At 45.5% G+C, this 26,267-nt stretch overlaps 1 protein-coding gene across 3 annotated transcripts in view; it reads right to left on the bottom strand.

The window, feature by feature from the left end:
* The window catches only part of igsf11 (immunoglobulin superfamily member 11), a gene marked incomplete at both ends in the record, with an annotated part of 127,563 nt that overhangs the window by 81,673 nt on the left and 19,623 nt on the right, over positions 1-26,267 (bottom strand). For 2 of the 3 annotated variants that reach the window (XM_084147854.1, XM_084147855.1), the window contains one exon: positions 18,744-18,773. The exons of the other annotated variant lie outside the window; for it this stretch is intronic. In XM_084147854.1, the coding sequence (XP_084003980.1) occupies positions 18,744-18,773 (30 nt within the window). The remainder of the gene's footprint in view (positions 1-18,743; positions 18,774-26,267) is intronic. 3 annotated transcript variants of the gene reach the window in all.

Genomic DNA, 26,267 nt, shown 5'->3' with positions numbered 1-26,267 from the left:
GACCACAACCACCACCATCACCACCACTCTGTGTGTTTTACTTATGCTGTTGCACTACAGGGTTTCTTATGGGGCCTGGTCATTTATGTAGGAAGCATATAAACGATTGGAATTATATGATTTATGAAACATTTGTAGGAATGCATTGGAGTGCAAAAATGTAATTCCTGTACTGAGCAGCCAGTGTGTGTGTGTGTGTGTGTGTGTGTGTGTGTGTGTGTGTGTGTGTGTGTGTGTGTGTGTGTGTGTGTGTGTGTGTGTGTGTGTGTGTGTGTGTGTATGTAAGCACATTTAGTGAGTTCACTGACTCGGATGCAAGGCTGTGTGAGTCTTCATGACCCAAGAACATGATTTACTTAATGGCCCAGGGTTTACCACAACCCCATTCACCTGTACTTAATCTGACAGAGATCTCTCCGTAAAGTAGCCTATGATTCATATCCATTACCAACACATTGATATCAGGAACCAGGGACTAAGCCGCCTGCCCAGTAACAGAACACAGCTATTAGTTTACAGCTAACTGCTCTCTGATTCCAGAAGGGTCTTCAACAGTATGACCAAGGTTTCAAGGTTTCAAGTTTTAATGTCACGTGCACAAGTACAGTGAAATGTCTTTCTTGCAAGCTCTAAACCCAACAATACAATATTTACAATGTGCAGGGATACTGGAGTGATAGAGGTAGATATGTATAGGGGTAAGGTGACTAGGCATCAGGATATATGATAAACAGAGTAGTGTGCGTGAGTGTGTAGAGTCCTGTGAGTGTGTTGAGTCCTGTGAGTGTGTAGAGTCCTGTGAGTGTGCATAGAGAATAAATACAAGGGTCAACTCAGATAGTCTGTGTAGCCATTTTGTTAGCTATTTAGCAGGTTTATGGCTTGGGGATATAAGCTGATCAGGAGCCTGTTGGTGTCAGGTACCGCTTGCCTTGCGGAAGCAGAGAAAACAGTCTATGGCTTGGGTGGCTGGAGTCTTTAACGATTTTCTTGGCCCTCCTTTCACACCGCCTGATATAGAGGTCCTGGATGGCAGGGAGCTCGGCCCCAGTGATGTACTGGGCTGTCAGCACCACCCTCTGAAGTGCCATGCAATCGAAGGCGGTGCTGTTGCCATACCAAGCAGTGATGCAGCCAGTCAAGATGCTCTCAATGGTGCAGATGTAGAACCTTTTGAGGTTTTGAGGGCCCATGCCAAACCTTTTCAACCTCCTGAAGGGGAAGAGGCGCGTAGGAACTACCTAAAGGAGCTGTGATCTGCAGCACATTGTTACCAGGTCTCTCCACAGAGGCACTGGAGGAGACAGACGCCTCCGGAGATCACCCCCACCCCCCCTCCTCCCTCTCCTCCCCCTCTCCCTTGGTAGGAGGGAGGAGGTGCCCCAGTTAAATGGTGCCGGCCAGGGACGTGTGGAGACAGTTTGTTTACAGATCCTATTACTCTGACGCGGCAGGCTCTAAATTAGCTGTCCCTTAGCGCAACACTAATCGTCTCTGAGCCCTGGCTGTGAGGGATGCCTCACCGCCAGCACCAGCAGCAGGTGGGGCCCACAGGGGAGAAGGAACGGATGGGTGAGGGGTAAAGGGGGAGAGGGCGGGGAGGGCAGAGGGCGAGGGTAAGCAGGATGGTTAGCTGTACACCTTTACCCTAGTGAACACCATGTACAACCCCATCTCCGGATCTTTGATAATGTCATAATTTGATAATAATGTACACTACATGACCAAAATTATGTGGACACCTGCTCGTCAAACATCTCATTCCAAAGTCATGGGCATTAATATGCTGCTATAACAGCCTCCACTCTTCTGGGAAGGCTTTCCACTAGACGTTGGAATATTGCTGTGGGGACTTGCTTCCATTCAGCCACAAGAGCATTAGTGAGGTCGGGCACTGATGTTGGGTGATTAGGCCTGGCTCGCAGTCGGCGTTCCAATTCATCCCAAAGGTGTTCGATGGGGTTGAAATCAGGGCTCTGTGCAGGCCAGTCAAGTTCTTCCACACCGATCTCGACAAACCATTTCTTTATGGACCTTGCTTTGTGCACGGGGGCATTGTCATGCTGAAACAGGAAAGAGCCTTCCCCAAACTGTTGCCACAAAGTTGGAAGCACAAAATTGTCTAGAATGTCATTGTATGCTGTAGCGTTAAGATTTCCCTTCACTGGAACTAAGGGGCCCAGCCCATGCATTGCGCATGGTGATCTTAGGCTTGTGTGTGGCTGCTCATCCATGGAAACCCATTTCATGAAGCTCCCGACAAACAGTTATTGTGCTGAGGTTGCTTCCAGAGGCAGTTTGGAAGTCAGTAGTGAGTGTTGCAACCGAGGACAGGCCTAATCAGCACTCAGCGGTCACGTTCTGTGAGTTTGTGTGGCCTACCACTTCGCGGTTGAGCCGTTGTTGCTCCTAGACGTTTCCACTATAACAGCACTTACAGTTGACTGGTGCAGCTCTAGCAGGGCAGAAATTTGACGAACTGACTTGTTGGAAAGGTGGTATCCTATGACAGTGCCATGTTGAAAGTCACTGAGCTCTTCAGTAAGGCCATTCTACTGCCAATGTTTGTCAATGGAGGTTGCATTGCTGTGTGCTCGATTTTATACACCTATCGGGTGTGGCTGAAATAGCCGAATCCACTAATTTGAAGGGGTGTCCACATACTTTTGTATATACAGTGTACATAATATATCATCTAAAAGCACAACTATAGGCCTACTTGCTATCTGGTTTTCTAAAAACCAAATACAAGGGTGGATTAAGAAGCTATTGCTCGACTAATCATCAGAAGACAGATGTGAATTTCCGACAGTGCACGTGTTGCCTATGGCAAAAAATATCCCCCCAATTGTGACAACTCTTCTTTAACAAGTGGGGCCCGGGTCTTTGGGTTTGACCAGGGTGGGAACACACACTTACAGTGGGGAAAAAAAGTATTTAGTCAGCCACCAATTGTGCAAGTTCTCCCACTTAAAAAGATGAGAGAGGCCTGTAATTTTCATCATAGGTACACGTCAACTATGACAGACAAAATTAGGGAAAAAAATCCAGAAAATCACATTGTAGGATTTTTTATGAATTTATTTGCAAATTATGGTGGAAAATAAGTATTTGGTCAATAACAAAAGTTTCTCAATACTTTGTTATATACCCTTTGTTGGCAATGACACAGGTCAAACGTTTTCTGTAAGTCTTCACAAGGTTTTCACACACTGTTGCTGGTATTTTGGCCCATTCCTCCATGCAGATCTCCTCTAGAGCAGTGATGTTTTGGGGCTGTCGCTAGGCAACACGGACTTTCAACTCCCTCCAAAGATTTTCTATGGGGTTGAGATCTGGAGACTGGCTAGGCCACTCCAGGACCTTGAAATGCTTCTTACGAATCCACTCCTTCGTTGCCCGGGCGGTGTGTTTGGGATCATTGTCATGCTGAAAGACCCAGCCACGTTTCATCTTCAATGCCCTTGCTGATGGAAGGAGGTTTTCACTCAAAATCTCACGATACATGGCCCCATTCATTCTTTCCTTTACACGGATCAGTCGTCCTGGTCCCTTTGCAGAAAAACAGCCCCAAAGCATGATGTTTCCACCCCCATGCTTCACAGTAGGTATGGTGTTCTTTGGATGCAACTCAGCATTCTTTGTCCTCCAAACACGACGAGTTGAGTTTTTACCAAAAAGTTCTATTTTGGTTTCATCTGACCATATGACATTCTCCCAATCCTCTTCTGGATCATCCAAATGCACTCTAGCAAACTTCAGACGGGCCTGGACATGTACTGGCTTAAGCAGGGGGACACGTCTGGCACTGCAGGATTTGAGTCCCTGGCGGCGTAGTGTGTTACTGATGGTATGCTTTGTTACTTTGGTTTCAGCTCTCTGCAGGTCATTCACTAGGTCCCCCCGTGTGGTTCTGTGATTTTTGCTCACCGTTCTTGTGATCATTTTGACCCCACGGGGTGAGATCTTGCGTGGAGCCCCAGATCGAGGGAGATTATCAGTGGTCTTGTATGTCTTCCATTTCCTAATAATTGCTCCCACAGTTGATTTCTTCAAACCAAGCTGCTTACCTATTGCAGATTCAGTCTTCCCAGCCTGGTGCAGGTCTACAATTTTGTTTCTGGTGTCCTTTGACAGCTCTTTGGTCTTGGCCATAGTGGAGTTTGGAGTGTGACTGTTTGAGGTTGTGGACAGGTGACTTTTATACTGATAACAAGTTCAAACAGGTGCCATTAATACAGGTAACGAGTGGAGGACAGAGGAGCCTCTTAAAGAAGAAGTTACAGGTCTGTGAGAGCCAGAAATCTTGCTTGTTTGTAGGTGACCAAATACTTATTTTCCAACATATAATTTGCAAATAAATTCATTACAAATCCTACAATGTGATTTTCTGGAGAAAAAAAATCTCAATTTGTCTGTCATAGTTGACGTGTACCTATTATGAAAATTACAGGCCTCTCTCATCTTTTTAAGTGGGAGAACTTGCACAATTGGTGGCTGACTAAATACTTTTTTTCCCCACTGTAGGTGTTATGATTAATGAGAATCAGGACATTATTTTGTTCTGCTCTGCCATCGTTGGCATCTGCTGCACTAATTAGCCTAGAGGGTCTATGGCTAGCTAGCAATGCCCATTTATGGTTTCATGGGATAATGCTATCAGACAACTTCAATATTTGAATTGTAAGTGGTATGCATGGTATGCATATCACATTTTGTGATATGTGGTTGATTTACCTACTTTAGTTGAATGCACTGATTGTAAGTCACACTGGATAAGAGCGTCTGCTAAATGAAGCAAATGTAAAAGTATGCACTGTAAAGTCCCAGTCAGACATACACTCAAGTGAACAGAGATCTATGAGTGTACACTCAATCGATTGATCCGGGAGAACAAGCACCATAGTGATTCCTTTTCACACACACTACACATCCTGGATCAATTTTCTCTCTGATCTTTGTATCCAGATCTTTGTATCTGATCTTTGTATCCACTAGCAGTAATCAAAAAGGAAATAGTGAACTGTATTGTTCTCTATGTAACCTCTTCCAGTAGGATCTGGCGCTGGGTTGGTTGAGTGGTATGTTCGTTTTGTTTAGTGTCTCCCAGGAGTCCGAGTCTAGCTGTGATCTACAGTGTGTTGTGTGTTGGGTCATGTGGTCTTGCTCTACATTTCTTCTCTCCAGAGTCTGGACTCATATATGGGTCGGAGTTGTGAGGAATGAGTGCTATGAGACACGGCCAAGTAGCACCTCTGCTAACAGTCTGCTAGGCTACCAATGACACATATGGAGATGGAAGCAAATATATTACACTGTACACAAACCTATGGTGAATTTAGATAAGAGTATGGGGCTTTCAGCTACCAAGGAACGAATCGTAACATATCAAACTTATCGAACTAAGATGTCTTACAAATGTTGCCATATTAACTCTGATACAGTTCCTCTGAAAACTATGGGTAGATTTGAAGCATCTGACTTCGTCTCGGGCCTAACAACACCCGTGCCAATATATCCTCCAAACACCGGCTTCGAGGGCATTATCACTTTTATACAACGGGTTACCAATTTATTCAAATAATGATTGACATATTTTCATTAAAAACTTTATTTTGATTAATTTATTCATGCTATTTCATCCTTCCACAAGATATAGTCCTGACACAAATCTAGGGTTGCTACGGTTCAGTTGCTAGAGACGCGACCCAGTCATTCAGTCTTTTTGTTCTGTATCTATGGACGCGACCCAGTCATTCGTTCTAAATGTTCCATTGCCATACTGGCTGGCAACATTCTTATCCCTTGCTTGCTAGCTAGCCAACTACGGCTAACTTCACTTCAAAAAGTGCAGCCAGAATAACAGCAAGGTAGCTGCATTTGCATTTGTTTAAGCTGTTTTCTAGTACATTTATTTGGATACAACCATAACAATTTCTTTTTTTTTTTTTTTTTTTTTTTTTTTCCACCTTTATTTAACCAGGTAAGCCAGTTGAGAACAGGTTCTCATTTACAACTGCGACCTGGCCAAGATAAAGCAAAGTAGTGCAATAAAAACAACACAGAGTTACATATGGGGTAAAAAAAACAAAGTCAGAAATACAACAGAAAATATATATACAGTGTGTGCAAATGTAGCAAGTTATGGAAGTAAGGCAATAAATAGGCTATAGTGCAGAATAATTACAATAGTATTAACACTGGAATGCTAGATGTGCAAGAGATGATGTGCAAATAGAGATACTGGGGTGCAAAAGAGCAAAATAAATAACAATATAGGGATGAGGTAGTTGGGTGGGCTAATTTCAGATGGGCTGTGTACAGGTGCAGTGATCGGTAAGGTGCTCTGACAACTGATGCTTAAAGTTATTGAGGGAGATAAGAGTCTCCAGCTTCAGAGATTTTTGCAATTCGTTCCAGTCATTGGCAGCAGAGAACTGGAAGGAATGGCGGCCAAAGGAGGTGTTGGCTTTGGGAATGACCAGTGAGATATACCTGCTGGAGCGCAGACTACGGGTGGGTGCTGCTATGGTGACCAATGAGCTAAGATAAGGCGGGGATTTGCCTAGTAGTGATTTATAGATGGCCTGGAGCCAGTGGGTTTGACGACGGACATGTAGTGAGGACCAGCCAACAAGAGCGTACAGGTCACAGTGGTGGGTAGTGTATGGGGCTTTGGAGACAAAACGGATGGCACTGTGATAGACTACATCCAATTTGCTGAGTAGAGTGTTGGAGGCTATTTTGTAAATGACATCGCCGAAGTCAAGGATCGGTAGGATAGTCAGTTTTACGAGGGCATGTTTGGCAGCATGAGTGAAGGAGGCTTTGTTGCGAAATAGGAAGCCGATTCTAGATTTAACTTTGGATTGGAGATTCTTTATGTGAGTCTGGAAGTTGAGTTTACAGTCTAACCAGACACCTAGATATTTGTAGTTGTCCACATACTCTAGGTCAGACCCGTCGAGAGTGGTGATTCTAGTCGGGTGGGCGGGTGCTAGCAGCGTTCGATTGAAAAGCATGCATTTAGTTTTACTAGTGTTTAAGAGCAGTTGAAGGCTACTGAAGGATTGTTGTATGGCATTGAAGCTCGTTTGGAGGTTTGTTAACACAGTGTCCAATGAAGGGCCAGATGTATACAAAATGGTGTCGTCTGCGTAGAGGTGGATCTGAGAGTCACCAGCAGCAAGAGCGACATCATTGATATACACGGAGAAAAGTGTCGGCCCAAGAATTGAACCCTGTGGCACCCCCATAGAGACTGCCATAGGTCCAGACAACAGGCCCTCCGATTTGACACACTGAACTCTATCTGAGAAGTAGTTGGTGAACCAGGCGAGGCAGTCATTTGAGAATGAGCTAATGAGGCACGATTTCGCCTGGCATAGAAAAGATGCTCACTCGTCACGACACTGTTGTTCATAGGAGCTAGCCAACAACACAACTAACACAATCACTTCAAACTGAAGCTGGAAAGACTGCAAACTAGCTGCATTTCGTTTAGTTGTACCTTTTTTCAATTGACATTTCTTTGTATATATCCATAAAAACGATGCCAGATGATTCATTATTTTGACTGGCTGAGAAACGCTGCTTGCCTGTCTGTCTTGTCCCGACTCCCGACACGTTCTGTGCTAAGTGTGATTAGTAGGAGTCAGGCGCAGGAGGGTAAATCACAGAATACAGAGTTTATTCCGTCGTACACAGTTGCGCTGGATAGCGACAACAAAATACAGGCACAGGGGAATAATCTACCCCGGCAATACAAGGTACGGGTAGCTCCAACAAAATACAGGCACAGGGGAATAATCTACCCCGGCAATACAAGGTACGTGTAGCTCCACCGAGCTACACTCAACTCACATAAAACAATCACCCACAAGGACAAGGGGGCAGAGGGACCACTTATACACGGACTAATGAGGGGATATGAACCAGGTGTGTGTAATTGACAAGACAAGACAAATGGAATGATGAGATATGGAGTGGCAGTGGCTAGTAAGCTGATGACGACGAATGCCGAAGCCTGCCCGAACAAGCGGCGGAAGTCGTGACACGTTCATTACTATGGGACAGCTGGAGATCGAATTTGAATACTGAAACAATGTTGCAAATGTCAGAGAGACAGACAGCAAGGTTTATACAAATCTCCGCTGTTGAAAACTAAATGTTAGTCTAAAAGAAATGTGAGATTATGTCTTGATGCTTTTTATAGTGGAGATCAAGTTTATAAAGTGCCTGGCTGGGATTGCGCAGTCAGATGGAACAGAGTAAATAGGCATTTTAACATCATAGATTTAGCCGGTGTTAACTTGTGGAATAGACACCGGCTGGAATGTGGTTTTAACCAATCAGCATTCAGGATTAGACCCACCCGTTGTATAATTTCCATCTTTCCCCTGTTCTCTACCGATGTGCTTATACACACTGTATAACAGAGAGTTTTTGCAACTTATTGCAGATGTATTTCAATCTCAGACAGACAATGTGTTAAGTGGAGCGGCTGTCTGACACCTCTAACTTCAATGTTGTGAATAGAGGATTCATCACCTCATTATTGCAACACTGCTTCACTTTGGCAGCAGCGCCCATTGTTCCAGTAGATTAGCACAATGAAATGTGGTTGAATTGAGTTCTAATAAAGATTTCATGGTTTCCGTGTACTAAGAATCTCCACATTATTATATATCCAAGCTGAAAGCTAAATACCCAAAAGTGCCTTTCAGCATTCAATAAGGAGCGTATTTTTCAATAACCAATAGATTAATGACTATTACAATAATCCAACATTCAAATCACTGTAAGGATAATTAACTCGCAGTTGCTGTATGGCAAGCGGAATTACATCATTTGGATATTGGCCTTTATTAAACTGCAATGGGTTCGCTGGATAGCTAGCTACTGTAGGCAGTTGGAATCCACAATCCATTCTGCACTGCAAAAATGTATAGGCTCTAATGTTTTTCTTTGACGGTCTCTGGCTTATCATATCATTTCAGGAAAAAACAAATTATCCGGAGAAAAGCCAATGTGAAACAGAGCAGAGAGACTGTGTCCTGGTAGTGTGAATCCAATCCACTCAGAGGGTGTCTATCTATCATTAACAGAGCTGTGTCTGATGATGAGACATCTGTCTCTGTTGCGGTATAGATGGCTTTATCACATGCCCCAAACCCAGGAGTCACCACTAGTTTATTTTTATCGTTCCTCCATAATCCATTCATAACCATTAGTAATCCATAGAGCATGAACATGGTGGACGAACATGCTAGGTATAGTGTGTATACGGTAGTCCTCGATGCCTGGTCGTTTGAAATCCACATTGCTAAATCCTGTGCGTGGTCAGCCATTGTTTATGATACGTTCATGCTAGAGTGCTGTCTGGCATTTGGTACAGACTTGATATTTTGAGCCTAGAATGTTTATATGCAAACCGCACTGCAGCAGTACACATAAGGTCATATGGCTGACAGTTTAGTTCCTCATTGACAGCCATAACAATGCTTACTTGATATTGTAGAAAATATAACTCTTACTAAGCAAACATTAAATTCAACTCTGAAAATAAATCTAGCTACTGGATAAAACAGTAACAGACATTAGTTAGGCTTAAGCACCAGACACATTAATATGCTACTGGTCAGTAGCCAATAGTAAGGGGTCTATAGGGTTGGCAGGAGGAAACACTACTCTGACCAGAGTCCAGATTACATTTGCCAGACTGGATCTCCAATAGTGTGGGATGGGATGGGGGTGGAGAGAGGGAGAGAGAGAGAGAGAGAGGGGGAGAGGGAGGAGAGAGAGAGAGAGAGAGAGAGAGAGAGAGAGAGAGAGAGAGAGAGAGAGAGAGAGAGAGAGAGAGAGAGAGAGAGAGAGAGAGAGAGAGAGAGAGAGAGAGAGAGAGAGAGAGAGAGAGAGAGAGAGAGAGAGAGAGAGAGAGAGAGAGAGAGAGAGAGAGAGAGAGAGAGAGAGAGAGAGAGAGAGAGAGAGAGAGAGAGGGTGCTAAAACGTAGTACAGGAGACAGCAGATGGTGGGGATTATTTGGGACTAAAATACTCTGCGATCCACTGAGGGAGGCCAGAGACGTAAATCGCAACAAGACTCCATCTGCTAGAAATACCCATAAAAGCAGGACGAACCGTTAAATCGACTAGCATGCCTCCGCAGACATAGATATCCCTGTTGTTGTTGTTGTTTTTTGCCTCACACCGTCCGTGCTGACTCACTACCGAAATAAATCGTACGAACGTTGGGCTTTTACAATAATAAATACTAGAAGTAATAATATGAAAATAATAGCTGTGCCCAGGGTAACTAAAGAGACGAGAGGGGAAGGGAATTCCCAAACGTGTCATTAGGACTGTCCCTACGAATCTTTAGAACACTATTACTAGTGTCCACAAAAACACACTCTCCATTTACTGTGATTAGGACCAGCTCTATACTAAAGCCAACATCACCATGGTCCACACTATGTAGTCAATGTGATTAAACTGATTATTGCTGTTTACACACTGAATATGTACAGTCAGGTCCTTTATTATTGGCACCCTTGATAAAATAAATCATATAAATATTGAGCTATATTGTATGCAAAAAAAAAGGGAAATTATATAATTTTATAATAATACAATTGTTCAGAGAAAGAGATTTTGTTTAACAAGTAATAAAAGCAAATCTCAAAAAGATAGGTCATATTTATTGGCACCGTTGTTTTCAATAATCTAGCACCCTCCGCTTGCGAGGATAACGACAATGAGCCTTTCAAAAATATATACAGTTCCAGTCAAAAGTTTGGACACACCTACTCATTCAAGGGTTTTTCTTTATGTTTTACTATTTTCTACATTGTAGAACAATAGTGAAGACATCAAAAATATGAAATAACACATATGGAGTAATGTAGTAACCAAACAATATTTAAACAAATCAAAATAGATTTTAGATTTTAGATTCTTCAAAGTAGCCAATCTTTGCCTTGATGACAGCTTTGCACACTCTTGGCATTCTCTCAACCAGCTTCATGAGGAATGCTTTTCCAACAGTCTTGAAGGAGTTCCCACATATGCTGAGCACTTGTTGGCTGCTTTTCCTTCACTCTGCGGTCCGACTCATCCCAAACCATCTCAATTGGGTTGAGGTCAGGTGATTGTGGAGGCCAGGTCATCTGATGCAGCACTCCATCTCTCTCCTTGGTCAAATAACCCTTACACAGCCTGGATGTGTGTTTTGGGTCATTGTCCTATTGAAAAACAAATTATAGTCCCACTAAGCGCAAACCAGATTGGATGGCGTAACACTGCAGAATGCTGTGGTAGCCATGCTGGATAAGTGTACCTTCAATTCTAAATAAATCACAGACAGTGCCACCAGCAAAGCACCCCCACACCATCACACCCCCTCCTCCATGCTTCACGGTGGGAACCACACATGCGAAAATCATCTGTTCACCTACTCTGCGTCTCACAAAGACACGGCAGTTGAACCAAAAATCTCAAATTTGTACACATCAGACCAAAGAACAGATTTCCACCGGTCTAATGTCCATTGCTCGTGTTTCTTGGCCCAAGCAAGTCTCTTCTTATTGTTGGTGTCCTTTAGTAGTGGTTTCTTTGCAGCAATTCAACCATGAAGGCCTGATTCATGCAGTCTCCCCTAAACAGTTGATGTTGAGATGTGTCTGTTACTTGAACTCTGTGAAGTATTTATTTGGGCTGCAATTTCTGAGGCTGGTAACTCTAATGAACTTATCCTCTGCAGCAGAGGTAACTCTGGGTCTTCCTTTCCTGTGGCGGTCCTCATGAGAGCCAGTTTCATCATAGCGCTTGATGGTTTTTGCGACTGCACTTAAAAGAAACTTTCAAAGTTCTTGACATTTTCCGGATTGACTGACCTTCATGTCTTAAAGTAATGATGGACTGTCATTTCTCTTTGCTTATTTGAGCTGTTCTTGCCATAATATGGACTTGGTCTTTTACCAAATAGGGCTATCTTCTGTATACCACCCCTACCTTGTCACAGCACAACTGATTGGCTCAAACGATTTAAGAAGGAAAGAAATTCCACAAATGAACTTTTAACAAGGCACACCTGTTAATTGAAATTACTACCTCATGAAGCTTGTTGAGAGAATGCCAAGAGTGTGCAAAGCTGTCATCATGGTGGCTACTTTGAAGAATCTCAAATATAAAATATATTTTGATTTGTTTAACACTTTTTTGGTTACTACATGATTCCCTATGTGTTATTTCATAGTTGTGATGTATTCACTATTATTCTACAATGTAGAAAATAGTAAAAATAAAGAAAAACCCTGGAATGAGTAGGCATGTCCAAACTTTTGATTCGTACTGTATATATGAGATTGGAGAACATGTTGGTAGGGATCTTAGACCATACAGAATCTTTCCAGATCCTTGATTTCCTTTGTCTGCTCTTATGGACTGCCCTCTTCAATTCAAACCACAGGTTTTCAATGGGGTTCAAGGCGCAGCGGTCTGGGGCACTGCATCGCAGTGCTTGAGGCGTCACTACAGACCCGGGATTGTCCCAGGCTGTGTCACAGCCAGCCGTGACCGGGAGACACATGAGGCGGAACACAATTGTCTGGGTTAGGGGAGGGTTTGGCCAGCTGGGATTTCCTTGTCCCATCGCGCTCTAGAGATTCCTTGTGGTGGGCCGGGTGCCTGCAAGCTGACTTCGGTCGCCAGCTGGATGGTGTTTCCTCTGACACATTGGTGCAGCTGGTTAAGCAAGCAGTGCGACTTGGCAGGGTTGTGTTTCGGAGGATGCATGGCTCTCGACCTTCGCCTCTCCCAAGTCCGTAGGGGTGTTGCAGCGATGGGACAAGACTGTAACTACCAATTGGATATCATGTAAAAGTACAAAAAAAAGTTTGTGGTCAATTAACCATTTCTTTGTGGATTTTGATTAGTGCTTGGGGTTATTGTCTTGTTGGAAGAGATCCACTTGTGGCCAAGTGTCAGGTATTTGGGTAAAATGTGCTAGTACTAGGTAAGGTTTGTGATGCCATTTACCTTAACAATGTCACGATCGTCGTAGGGAATAGACCAAGGCGCAGCGTGATGAACGAACATGGTTAACTTTATTATCTTTAGTGATAATAGAAACAACAATCAACAAAACAACAAACGACTCGTAACGTCCTCGGTAACAATGACCAAACCAACTGGAACAAAAACCCACAAACACAAAGGGAAAACAGATAGTTTAAATATGGCTCCCAATCAGAGACAACCAACGACAGCTGACACTCGTTGCCTCTGATTGGGAGTCACTCTAGCCAACATAGAAATAAACACAACAGAATGAACACACCCTGGCTCAACATATAGAGTCCCAGAGCCAGGGTGTGACAGTACCCCCCCCTAAAGGCGCGGACTGCGACCGCGCCTCAACTTGAACAAAACAGGGGAGGGCTGGGTGGGCATTCCTCCTCGGCGGCGGTTCTGGCTCCGGCCTTGCCCACCACCCTCCAATAAACCCCCTATAGCGCCCCTGGTCCAGTCTGGCCCCGCTGGCTGGAGCTGAACTGGACTTAGCAGGAGCGGTTAGCTTCAGCTCCGTAGTGGAGCAGTTGACCGGTACCTTACCAGGCACCGGTGACCCAGGCACGGGTTGTGCTGGACTGACGACGCGCACCCCTGGCTTGGTGCGTGGAGGAGGAACGGGCCTTACCAGGCTGATGACGCGCACCCCTGGCTTGGTGCGTGGAGGAGGAACGGGCCTTACCAGGCTGACGACTCGCACCCCTGGCTTGGTGCGTGGAGGAGGAACGGGCCTTACCAGGCTGACGACGCACACCGTAGGCTTGGTGCATAGAGCAGGGACAGGCCGGACTGGGCTGGCGACGCACACCGTAGGCTTGGTGCATAGAGCAGGGAAAGGCCGGGCTGGGCTGGCGACGCACACCGTAGGCTTGGTGCATAGAGCAGGGACAGGCCGGACTGGGCTGGCGACGCACACCGTAGGCTTGGTACGTGGAGCAGGGACAGGCCGGACCGGGCTGGCGACGCACACCGTAGGCTTGGTGCGTAGAGCAGGGACAGGCCGGACTGGGCTGGCGACGCACACCGTAGGCTTGGTGCGTGGAGCAGGGACAGGCCGGACCGGGCTGGCGACGCGCACCGTAGGCTTGGTGCGTGGAGCAGGGACAGGCCGGGCTGGGCTGGCGACGCACACCGTAGGCTTGGTGCGTAGAGCAGGGACAGGCCGGACTGGGCTGGCGACGCACACCGTAGGCTTGGTGCGTAGAGCAGGGACAGGCCGGACTGGGCTGGCGACGCACACCGTAGGCTTGGTGCGTGGAGCAGGGACAGGCCGGACTGGGCTGGCGACGCACACCGTAGGCTTGGTGCGTGGAGCAGGGACAGGCCGGACTGGGCTGGCGACGCACACCGTACACTTGGTGCGAGGGACCGGAACAGGCCGGACCGTACTGGGGACACACACCACTGGCTCTACCTCGGGATCTGGAACGGGCCGGACCGGACTGGTTACACACCCCAGTACCTCTCGCCGTGCCTCTACACCTTCCTTCCCTACTTTGACCAGTGGCCCCCGTAACCTGGTGGCCTCCTGAATCCTCCCCTTTTCTGCCTCCGTCAGCCCCGTCGTCCATGCCGTGTGCCCCCCCCTAAAAATGTTCTGGGGTTGCCTCTCGCCTGTCCGACGTTGACACTGCTGACGCCGCTACTCCTCTCTCGCCAGGGCCTTAATCCTAGCCCATGGCCCTTTTCCCCCGAGCATGTCCTCCCAGGACCACACTTTGCCCACCTGGGCCATCGCCAACCTCTCCATCTCCTTTCCCGGCGCTTCCTCCCATGTCCAGTCCAAGATCTGCCCCTGGACACGCTGCTTGGTCCTTGTATGGTGGGTTTTTCTGTCACGATCGTCGTAGGGAATACACCAAGGCGCAGCGTGATGAACGAACATGGTTAACTTTATTATCTTTAGTGATAATAGAATCAACAAAACAACAAACGACTCGTAACGTCCTCGGTAACAATGACCAAACCAACTGGAACAAAAACCCACAAACACAAAGGGAAAACAGACAGTTTAAATATGGCTCCCAATCAGAGACAACCAACGACAGCTGACACTCGTTGCCTCTGATTGGGAGTCACTCTAGCCAACATAGAAATAAACACAACAGAATGAACACACCCTGGCTCAACATATAGAGTCCCAGAGCCAGGGTGTGACAAACAAGGGCCCCAGGACCAGATTTATTTGCTTCTTGTTAAACAAAATCTCTTTCTCTGAGCAATTATACTAGTATAAAATTATATAATTTCCCCCCAAAAATTTGCACACAATATAGCTCAGTATTTGTATTATTTATTTATACAGTCTTTTTTGCTCATCTTTATCAAGTGCCAATAATTATGGACCTGACTATATTAAGTTCAGTGCTTTAACTGTCACGCCCTGGCTCTGGGGACTTTTATATGTTGAGCCAGGGTGTTAGTTTCTATGTGTTAGTTTCTGGGTGTTAGGTTCTATGTTTCGTTTTCTATGTTCTTGTTCTAGTTTATGTGTTTCTATGTTGGCCGGGGTGGTTCCCAATTAGAGACAGCTGTGGCTCGTTGTCTCTGATTGGGAACCATACTTAGGCAGCCTGTTTTGCACTTGTCATTTGTGGGATCTTGTTCCGGAGAGGTTTGTGTTTTGTTAACCTTAGGACTTCACGTATCGTTTTGTTATTGTTATAATAAGTACTCATTAAAAGATGTACTGTGACACTCTGGCTCTGGGACTTTTGTATTTGAGCCAGGGTGTATTTTGTTTTGTTGGGTTTTGGTTTTGTTTCTAGGTTTGCTTTTCTGTTGGCTGCATTTCTAGGTTTGGTCTATGACTCCCAATCGGAGGTAACGAGTGTCAGCTGTCGGCTCGTTATCTCTGATTGGGAGCCATATTTATTCTGAATGTTTTCCTGTGGGAATTGTGGGTTTTTGTTCTAAGTTCTGTCAGTGTTGCAGAGGACTTCACGTATCGGTCTTGTTTTGTTGTTTTGTTCCAGACTTTGAATTAATAAAGTCATGTTTCTTGGACACGCTGCGCCTTGGTCATACTTAGACGACATAGACCCTCGTGACAGAAAAACCCACCATAAAAGGACCAAGCAGCGTGTCAAGCGGCAACAGGATTTATGGACGCCTATCAAGGATTCATGGACTTGGGAGGAGATTCTGGATGGAAAGGGTCCTTGGGCACAACCGGGAGAGTATCGCCGCCCTCGTGAAGAGCTGGAGGCAGCTAAAGCCGAGAGGAGGCGGTATGAGGAGGCAGCACGGAGTCAAGGCTGGAAGCCCGTGGGTACTACCCAAAAATTTCTTGGGGGGGGGCTTAAAGGGAGTGTGGCGAAGTCAGGTAGGAGACCTGCGCCTACTCCCTGGACTTACCGTGGAGAGCGAGAGTACGGGCAGACACCGTGTTACGCAGTAGAGCGCATGGTGTCTCCTGTACGCAGGCATAGCCCGGTTCGGTACATTCCAGCTCCACGTATCGGCCGGGTTAGAGTGAGCATTGAGCCAGATGTCATGAAGCCGGCCCAACGCATCCGGCTACCAGTGCGTCTTCTCGGGCCGGCGTACATGGCACCAGCCTTACGCATGGTGTTCCCGGTTCGCCCACATAGGCCGGTGCGGGTTATTCCACCTCCCCGTACTGGTCGGGCGACGGGGAGCATCAACCCGGGTAAGGTTGGGCAGGCTCAGTGCTCAAGGGGGCCAGTAAGCCTGCACGGTCCGGTATTTCCGGCGCCACCTCCCCGCTCCAGCTCAGTACCACCAGTGCCTACACCACGCACCAAGCCTCCTGTGTGTTCCCCGAGTCCTGTGCGTCCTGTTGCTGCTCTCCGCACTAGGCCTTATGTGCGTCCCCAGGGTCCAGCATGCCCTGTTCCTTCTCCCCGCACTAGGCTTTATGTGCGTTCCCAGGGTCCAGCATACCCTGTTGCTTCTCCCCGCACTAGCCCTGAGATGCGTGTCCTCAGCCCGGTACCTCCAGTTCCGGCACCACGCACCAGGCCTACGGTGCGCCTCAGACGGCCAGAGTCTGCCGTCTGCCCAACGGGGCCTGAACTGCCCGTCTGCCCAAAGGCGCTTAAGCCGCCCGTCTGCCATGAGCCTTCAGAGCCGTCCGCCAGACCGGAGCCGCTAGAGTCGTCCGCCAGACAGGATCAGCCAGAGCCTTCCGCCAGACAGGATCAGCCAGAGCCTTCCGCCAGCCATGAGCAGCCAGATCCGTCGGCCAGCCATGAGCAGCCAGATCCGTCAGCCAGACATGAGCAGCCAGATCCGTCAGCCAGCCATGAGCAGCCAGATCCGTCGGCCAGCCATGAGCAGCCAGATCCGTCGGCCAGCCATGAGCAGCCAGATCCGTCGGCCAGCCATGAGCAGCCAGATCCGTCGGCCAGCCATGAGCAGCCAGATCCGTCAGCCAGCCATGAGCAGCCAGATCCGTCGGCCAGCCATGAGCAGCCAGATCCGTCAGCCAGCCATGAGCAGCCAGATCCGTCAGCCAGCCATGAGCAGCCAGATCCGTCAGCCTGCCATGAGCAGCCAGATCCTTCAGCCAGCCATGAGCAGCCAGATCCGTCGGCCAGCCATGAGCAGCCAGATCCGTCGGCCAGCCATGAGCAGCCAGATCCTTCAGCCAGCCATGAGCCGTCCAGCCAGGATCCGCCAGAGCCGTCCAGCCAGGACCCGCCAGAGCCAGCCAGCCAGGATCCGCCATTGAGTCCGGTGCTGTCCCTTAGCCCGGTGCTGCCCCTTATCCTGGTGCTGCCCCTTAGTCCGGTACTGCCCCTTAGTCCGGTGCTGCCCCTTAGTCCGGTGCTGCCCTTTAGTCCGGTGCCGTCCCTTAATCCAGTGGGGTTTAGTTGGGGGGTGGTCATGTGGAGGAGGCTACGGAAGCGGATAGTGACTAAGGTGGGGTGGGGACCACGACCAGGGCCAGAACCGCCACCGTGGACAGACGCCCACCCAGACCCTCCCCTAGACTGTAGGCTGGTGCGCCCGGAGTGCGCACCTTTAGGGGGGGGTACTGTGACACTCTGGCTCTGGGACTTTTGTATTTGAGCCAGGGTGTATTTTGTTTTGTTGGGTTTTGGTTTTGTTTCTAGGTTTGCTTTTCTGTTGGCTGCATTTCTAGGTTTGGTCTATGACTCCCAATCGGAGGTAACGAGTGTCAGCTGTCGGCTCGTTATCTCTGATTGGGAGCCATATTTATTCTGAATGTTTTCCTGTGGGAATTGTGGGTTTTTGTTCTAAGTTCTGTCAGTGTTGCAGAGGACTTCACGTATCGGTCTTGTTTTGTTGTTTTGTTCCAGACTTTGAATTAATAAAGTCATGTTTCTTGGACACGCTGCGCCTTGGTCATACTTAGACGACATAGACCCTCGTGACATGTACGCATATCGCGCTGCGCCTTGGTCTGCTTCTTATGACGAACGTGACATTAACAGTACATAGGGGAAGAATGTGACTAAATTCTAATCAAATTAATGAGTTACCATTCCTAAAAAAGGGTTTAATTCAAACAGTGCCATTGACACTACTAGTGTCACACCTGAACATCCGAGCAACGTTCTCATCTTGGCATGCATACCAATGCATCTCCACCACTTCACCCTAGTCTTAGTGGATGGATTCTGCAATCAATGATCATCATTGTATTTATTCAAGAATAATCAAAAACGGTGTTGAAAAGGTACCTGTTCCTGTGTGTAGATCAAATCTTGAACCTGAGAAAAGAGAATAAGAAAACAATGCTAAGTATTGAAGAAAACGCTAGCATGCATGTAAAAGAGATTAGGCCTATACATTGTAAAGATAAAGTAATGCAAATATGTATTTTAAGAACATGAACAGCTGTTGGTTTTCAAAAGGCAATGCACCCCCATCTACAGTGAATTCCTGGTGGGGCACCTTGTCAAGTGTAATTGTTCTTGTTCTATTGAGCTCATGCAGTCAAGGGGGTGTGATTTTAGATCACTGGAAAAAGAAAGGAAAACTAATTGATGGCAAACTCAATGCACTCTGCTCTATTTGATGCAGCCTGTCAGAATACATTGATTTATTTTCCATATACTGTTTGACATGGGACACTTAATTAAAAACATCCCCCGGTACAGTAGGTAATGTAATTACAGTTCATAGATCTTCCCCCATCACCCCCATTATACCCTAGAGCTCACATTGCAAACGGGGAACAAGCTTTGCATCATCGCCCCACTGAGTGAATCGTATGCCAAACAGATCAAATGACTCGATGGCACCACTGACTGGTTTTCCACAATGTGCCAATACAATGAGCAGTGCTGTCGCCATTACGATTGGCTGCAATTGACCACATTGTGAGTTAACCTTAGAGGAATAAATCAGGCGTCATGATACAGGGAAATTAAGTCTAGTTTCTATAAGTCCTGGAGGGCTTTCATAATCATAAAAATACGTATTGATATCAAATCAAATCAAATTGTATTTGTCACATGCTCCGAATACAACAGGTATAGACCTTACCGTGAAATGCTTACTTACAAGCCCTTAACCAACAATGCAGTTTTAAGAAAAATAAGAGTTAAGAAAATATTTACTAAATAAACGAAAGTAAAAATAAAATAAAAAGTTACAATAAAATAACAATAACGAGGCTATATTCAGTGGGTACCGGTACCGAGTCAATGTGTAGGGGTCTATCTACCCCATAGCTTGTGTATACAAAGTGCATGATAACAAATATGTATTACATACATTGCATCTGCATTTAGATAAGCGATTAATTTAATATGCATCACCTAGGAATGCAAGCTAAAGCAATACCACCTACAGTATGTTGCCAAAGGAGGATCTTTCCCTAAATCCCATTTTTCTCATTCCCCTTTATCCCATCTTCCCGAAATTAACATTTCCCTAATCTAGAAATACATTATAACAAATAGCATATCACTTGTAGTTACAGTAACTGCTGAAGAGAGAGATAAAGCTCTTCTGTGGTTTATAAAGCTTTGCATGCTGCTTGATTCATCTGGCCAATAACAGGCTCTTCTCCTCTGATACACTAGAATGTTTCTAACTAGAGACTGCAATATGGTTGCGTCTTCACTGCTCTCTCCACTGGTGTTAAATGGACCTCTCTCAGTGCCCTCCCATAGATCCAACAGCCCAGAAGAACACACAGCGTCTCCATGGCTGGCTCTAACCCAGGCAGCCTGGATAAACTGAAGGGAATCATGTGAAACACTGGCTTTCATGAACCCTGCTCTGGGGGACAGTATACAGAACCTTTGATTCTCTGCCTAGCTGAAACATACAGTCCTAGAGTGGAATCCTTAGAAACTGGAGTAAGCCCCAGCATACCAATAACAGCACTAGAGCTCATTAGGCCTGCCATCAAAACACTGCATGGGGTGAGCTCCCTAAGAGCACCATTGTGGGTTTCAAATTTGAGTGGCTCTTATTTTTACGGGAAATGTTCCACTCTCTGCTACTGTATCGTGTAACGGAGGGATCATCATACAAACAACTTCCCCATCACCCTTTTCCACGTTGACAGCCAAATAAATCGTTATCAATGTAAATAATACACTGCATTTCAGATAATGTTATGGTTTTCAAATGCGCAGTAAGGTCCCCGCTCACTTTAAATGCGAAATGAAATATGGTCTACCATTGGAGAAAGGTTGGAGTTTCATATTCTGGACATAGGCATCTTCAAGTGTTCAATTGATGCCTGTCAGAAATTCCCATTTTGATGTAAATGAACATTTTGAAACCCCCATGGCTTCAGGAGTGGAACATGCACCCAAAGCACGGCAGACTCCTTTAATAATCTTCTATATTTTCTGCATGAACTGGCAACGAGATGTAAAGCTGACGTTTTGCCTCACTGCTCCTCTACTCAGAACATTCACAGGCTATCACCATTGATTTTAATGGTACCTGCTGTATCGCTAAAGTGCTCTCATTTCAGAGAAGAACGGGCAATCATTTCATCAGCTGTCAAGCTGGGCCAGAGGGCTCTGACTGAAATAGGCTATCTTCAAGAGCATTGGCTGCTGGGGAAAGAGGGAATCTCTGTAGATTACTGGGTGCAAATCAGGCATATACTGTAGCTCCGCTGTCTTCTACTATGAATGATAACTGCCATGAACCATAAGAAATCACTGTTGTTTGGATATTTAGAGAAGTGATCGTATGACTGACAGAATTAGACCACAAATTCTGATTTAACGTTCAATCATTATTTTTGTGTAAATCTCACTCCAGCATGCACAACATCAGACCTGTTCTATTTCAGGTGTGTCAGTATTACGATTAATGTGAATGTACTGTAGAATGTTTAAAACTTTTTTCTGGTTGTCAAAATGACACTGAAGAACAGGGTTGCAAACATGAATATTTGAAAACAGTTGACAATCACAGGCTGCAACAGAAGCCCTTCTAGATAGAAATAACAACCGAACAGGGCAATTTTCATTGGAGTTCCCCTTTGAGTTTAATTCCGACCTTTGAAGCACGTTGGTGAGAATTCCAAGCCATTACCCAGGCAAACAATTGGCCGCTAACAGCCAAGCACCTTAAAGAGAATGTCAGCTACCATGGAGACGGCTGCTAGAACCCTGGCTCTAACATCCTCGCCACACTACAAGTAAGAAGCACTGAGATGAATTAAGAAATGTAAAAACTGATGATATCATTGTTTGTTTTCATTTTGAGCATCTGTTTTCATGTTTAACAACACTGTAATTAGTAGCACAAGTAGCCCTTTGCTAATTCTCCCCTTGCAGATTTGTTGGTTCACATAGGTACTCAAGGTACAGTTTTAAAAGGAGTTTAAAACATATGAATCAAGACAATGTAAACAATTGACATCACAGAAAGACATCATTTGAGAGGTAGAGAAGGCCACTGGCTTTAGTGTACTTTGGTAGTTGGTTTAAATGTTACTGGTGTTTGTTGGTCGACTCACCAGGTAAACCATGTTCAATCTTAGCTTGGCAGTACACATAAACATGTTACAACTGCAGCGGCAGGATTCAGCGGAATGTGGTGGTTCAGTAATATAAATAGATTCAGTATGATGCTATCGGGTCAGTTCCTTAGTCTTCTCAAGACCAGAATGATTCAGTATGATGCTATCGGGTCAGTTCCTTAGTCTTCTCAAGACCAGAATGATTCAGTATGATACTATCGGGTCAGTTCCTTAGTCTTCTCAAGACCAGAATGATTCAGTATGATGCTATCGGGTCAGTTCCTTAGTCTTCTCAAGACCAGAATGATTCAGTATGATGCTATCGGGTCAGTTCCTTAGTCTTCTCAAGACCAGAATGATTCAGTATGATGCTATCGGGTCAGTTCCTTAGTCTTCTCAAGACCAGAATGATTCAGTATGATGCTATCGGGTCAGTTCCTTAGTCTTCTCAAGACCAGAATGATTCAGTATGATGCTATCGGGTCAGTTCCTTAGTCTTCTCAAGACCAGATTGTAAAGTGACCTGCAAGCTTAAAGAAGGTCCCTTACACAGAATTGATAGCCCTGTCCTGATGACCTCCATCCATGCAGCCTTCATTTCTACAAACAGACCATTCTCATGCTTCCAAGAGCCTATATCCACTCTCTCCTATTGTCAATACTCTTAGCATTCAGATTGGCCTCACAACTTGGAGCAATGAATGAAACCGATCTGATTACACATCCCTCATCTGCAAGCACATCCGATATGGTGCCACAATTAATCTGTAGGTTCAGCACATGACCAAGTCCCATTGGTATGGTTTAAAAAGCTATCTTCTCACTAGCATGAGTGGCTATTGTGTCATGCTCCGCTGGTTACTGTGTAGGATGCTGCCATTGATTCATCCAGTTCTTTTCAAGTTCTGTTCAGACTAAGTTCAGAATCCTGTAAAACACAGTCCTGTGTGTTAAGTTTCCCTGTATTCTTAGGAGATATTTTGAGAATAACAACAGCGTTTAAAGATTAGCACAACTTGATTGTAGTTTCACACATTAATTCATGACCCAAGATGTTAGCACCTGGTTTTCTTTCAGGAGTCAAAAGTTAAGCTGTTTATTTCAGGAGTAAGTATTAACTTGTTTGTTTAATTGTGAGTGTGTGTGCGCGCGCGTGTGTGTGCATGTGAGCGAGCATGTCTTACAATTATAATGACGTAGTCTGATGCAGAAACCCTCAGTAAACGCGTTATTGATCATTTTGTCATTCAAATGTACATTAATATTGTATAATTAACAGGACCTGTGCCAGATAGTAAAACATGTTGTTTTCTTTATACAGAATGATTTGTTTGTTTTCTTTTGCATCTCTACTCCCTCTTGGGCCCTAACCTAGATTACAGCACAACGACTATTAATCATTGATGATCGGACCTTTTAATATTGCTCAAATATATAACATTTGCACCTAAATGAACACATACATATTTAACAAAAATATACTGTGCAATATTTCCTTTGTTTTTGTGTAGACAGGCAGCACCACTAATAATTTTATCCATAACACACCCAAAATGTACTTTAACCCAGACTAGTATTCCCTGCAAAATCATAATGCCAATGTTTCAGTATATAAAAAGCATCATAAATAGCAAAATAAGATAAACCCATAGGCCAATTGACAGTATTAATTAACTACTTTCACTGCTTACTCTGCTTTGTGACCAATAGACAAACCAATCCCTGTACAGTATGTGTAACCCCTTAACACTGCCATTAAATACCCATATATCGTCCACCAATATCAAAAGATATTGATCATCAGCAACAGGGACTCTAAAAGGAAAAGGATGTCAAAAGGTAAGTGATGAGACCCCCACAAAGTGAGACCCCCACTTGGACACAGCCAAGAAAATATTGAGAAGACAGGATACAAGTAATCTGCCAAGACTGGTGATGAGGAGTCTGGTTCCAAAAGCTCACCATAACAATCAGACTGACTGATTACATTTGTCTTAATCAGAGGTTAACATTAATTACAGGATGAGATCAGAACATGAGGGAGCCTTGGGCTTTAAATCCCTTGGCTGTACACACAAACACACACACGTACACACACACACACACACACACACACACACACACACAAGCACGGGAACAACACACACACACACACACAGACATACAGAGGGAACCTACAAGGTGGTGTATGCTACATGATTATGCACAGTGCCTACTGGCTCTCCTAGGTCTCTGGGTTTCAGCACCATCTCCACCCTCTATCTCTGGTGTGCTAGCTAATATAAAATTATTCTACATCATTTTTAATTATACATGAAGCCCCCCCACTTCCTCCCTAAGAATATGGAACCCACCATTTTTCTGGCGCATTAAAGCTACAAGACATTTTGAAGTAAATCTGCCAACCAGGTACTTTTAAGAAATACTTAGGCCTACTCTGTATGCCTTGCATGCAAGATAGACGGTCTTCACCACTATCTAACCTGGCTATACCATGGTAGACCGGCGTGTGTAACATTTCAATCTGCTACACATCCACAGCCTCATGTATAAAACAGTATTATGGAGGCTGGGAATGCACACAGTACACATGGGCCCCTGGGGCCCTGGGCGTGACACCATCCACCTCAAGCTATTACACTTTTAAATTGGTCCCAGTGAAATCACTCTGCCGCAGCTAAGGCCTGACCTTTGCTGTTGTCTTATGTACAGGAGAACTACTCGCTGTCAGCAAGATCAGGGCCGACGCTAGCCTTTTGGGGGCCCTAAGAGAGATTTGGTTGGGGGGGCCCCCCCACCAAGCAGCGAAAAATGTAGTGGCCCCCCTCTTGACGACGGAGAGAAACATTTTAGTTTAAAAGTTAATTCCCTGCAATTCTACACATTTTGCCATGGAGCTTAGAGAAAATGTTGCAGTTTTAAAGCAAGTTTTCTACAGTTCTACATATTACAGTGCATTCGGAAAGTATTCAGACCCCTTGACTTTTTCAACATTTTGTTACGTTACAGTCTTATTCTAAAAGGGATTAAATCGTTTTTCCCCCTCATCAATCTACACACAATACCCCATAATGATCAAGCAAAAACAGCTTTTTATTTTTTTTTTACAAAAAATAAAATAAAAACGGATATATGACATTTACATAAGTATTCAGACCCTTTACTCAGTACTTGGTTGAAGCACCTTTGGCAGCGATTATAGCCTTGATTCTTCTTGGGTATGACGCAACAAGCATGGCAAACCTGTATTTGGGGAGTTTTTCCCATGTTTCTCTGCAGATCCTCTCAAGCTCTGTCAGGTTGGATGGGGAGTGTCGCTGCACATCTATTTCCAGGTCTCTCCAGAGATGTTAGATCGGGTTTAAGTCCGGGATCTGGCTGGGCCACTCAAGGACATTCAGAGACTTGTCCCAAAGCCACTCATGCGTTGTCTTGGCTGTGTGCTTAGGGCCGTTGTCGTGTTGGTAGGTGAAGCTTCGTCCCCGTCTGAGGTCCTGAGCACTCTGGAGCAGGTTTTTATCAAGGATCTCTCTGTACTTTGCTCTGTTCATCTTTCCCTCGATCCTGACTAGTCTCCCAGTCCCTGCCACTGAAGAACATCCCCACTGCATGATGCTGCCACCACCATGCTTCACCATAGGAATGGTGCCAGGTTTCCTCCAGAAGTGACGCTTGGCATTCAGGCCAAAGAGTTCAATCTTGGTTTCATTAGACCATGGAATCTTGTTTCTCATGGTCTGAGAGTCCTTTAATGCCTTTTGGTAAACTCCAAGCGGGCTGTCATGTGCCTTTTACTGAGGAGATGCTTCCATCTGGCCACTCTACCATAAAGGCCTGATTGGTGGAGTGCTGCAGAGATGGTTGTCCTTCTGGAAGGTTCTCCCATCTCCACAGAGGAACTCTGGAGCTCTGTCAGAGTGACCATCAGGTTCTTGGTCACCTCCCTGACCAAGGCCCTTCTCCCCCGATTGCTCCGTTTGGCCGGGCAGCCAGCTCTAGGAAGAGTCTTGGTGGTTCCAAACTTCTTCCATTTAAGAATGATGGAGGCCACTGTGTTCTGTGTTCTTCAATGCTGCAGACATTTTTTGGTACCCTTCCCCAGATCTGTGCCTCGACACAATCTTGTCTCTGAGCTCTAAGGACAATTCCTTCGACCTCATGGCTTGGTTTTTGCTCTGACATGCACTGTCAACTGTGGGACCTTATAAAGACAGGTGTGTGCCCTTCCAAATCATGTCCAATCAATTTAATTTACCACAGGTGG

This window comes from Coregonus lavaretus (genome assembly GCF_964263955.1).
Source record: "Coregonus lavaretus genome assembly, chromosome: 30".
In the NCBI taxonomy this organism is placed as follows: domain Eukaryota; kingdom Metazoa; phylum Chordata; class Actinopteri; order Salmoniformes; family Salmonidae; genus Coregonus; species Coregonus lavaretus.
This window is presented reverse-complemented; position numbering and strand designations above follow the sequence as displayed.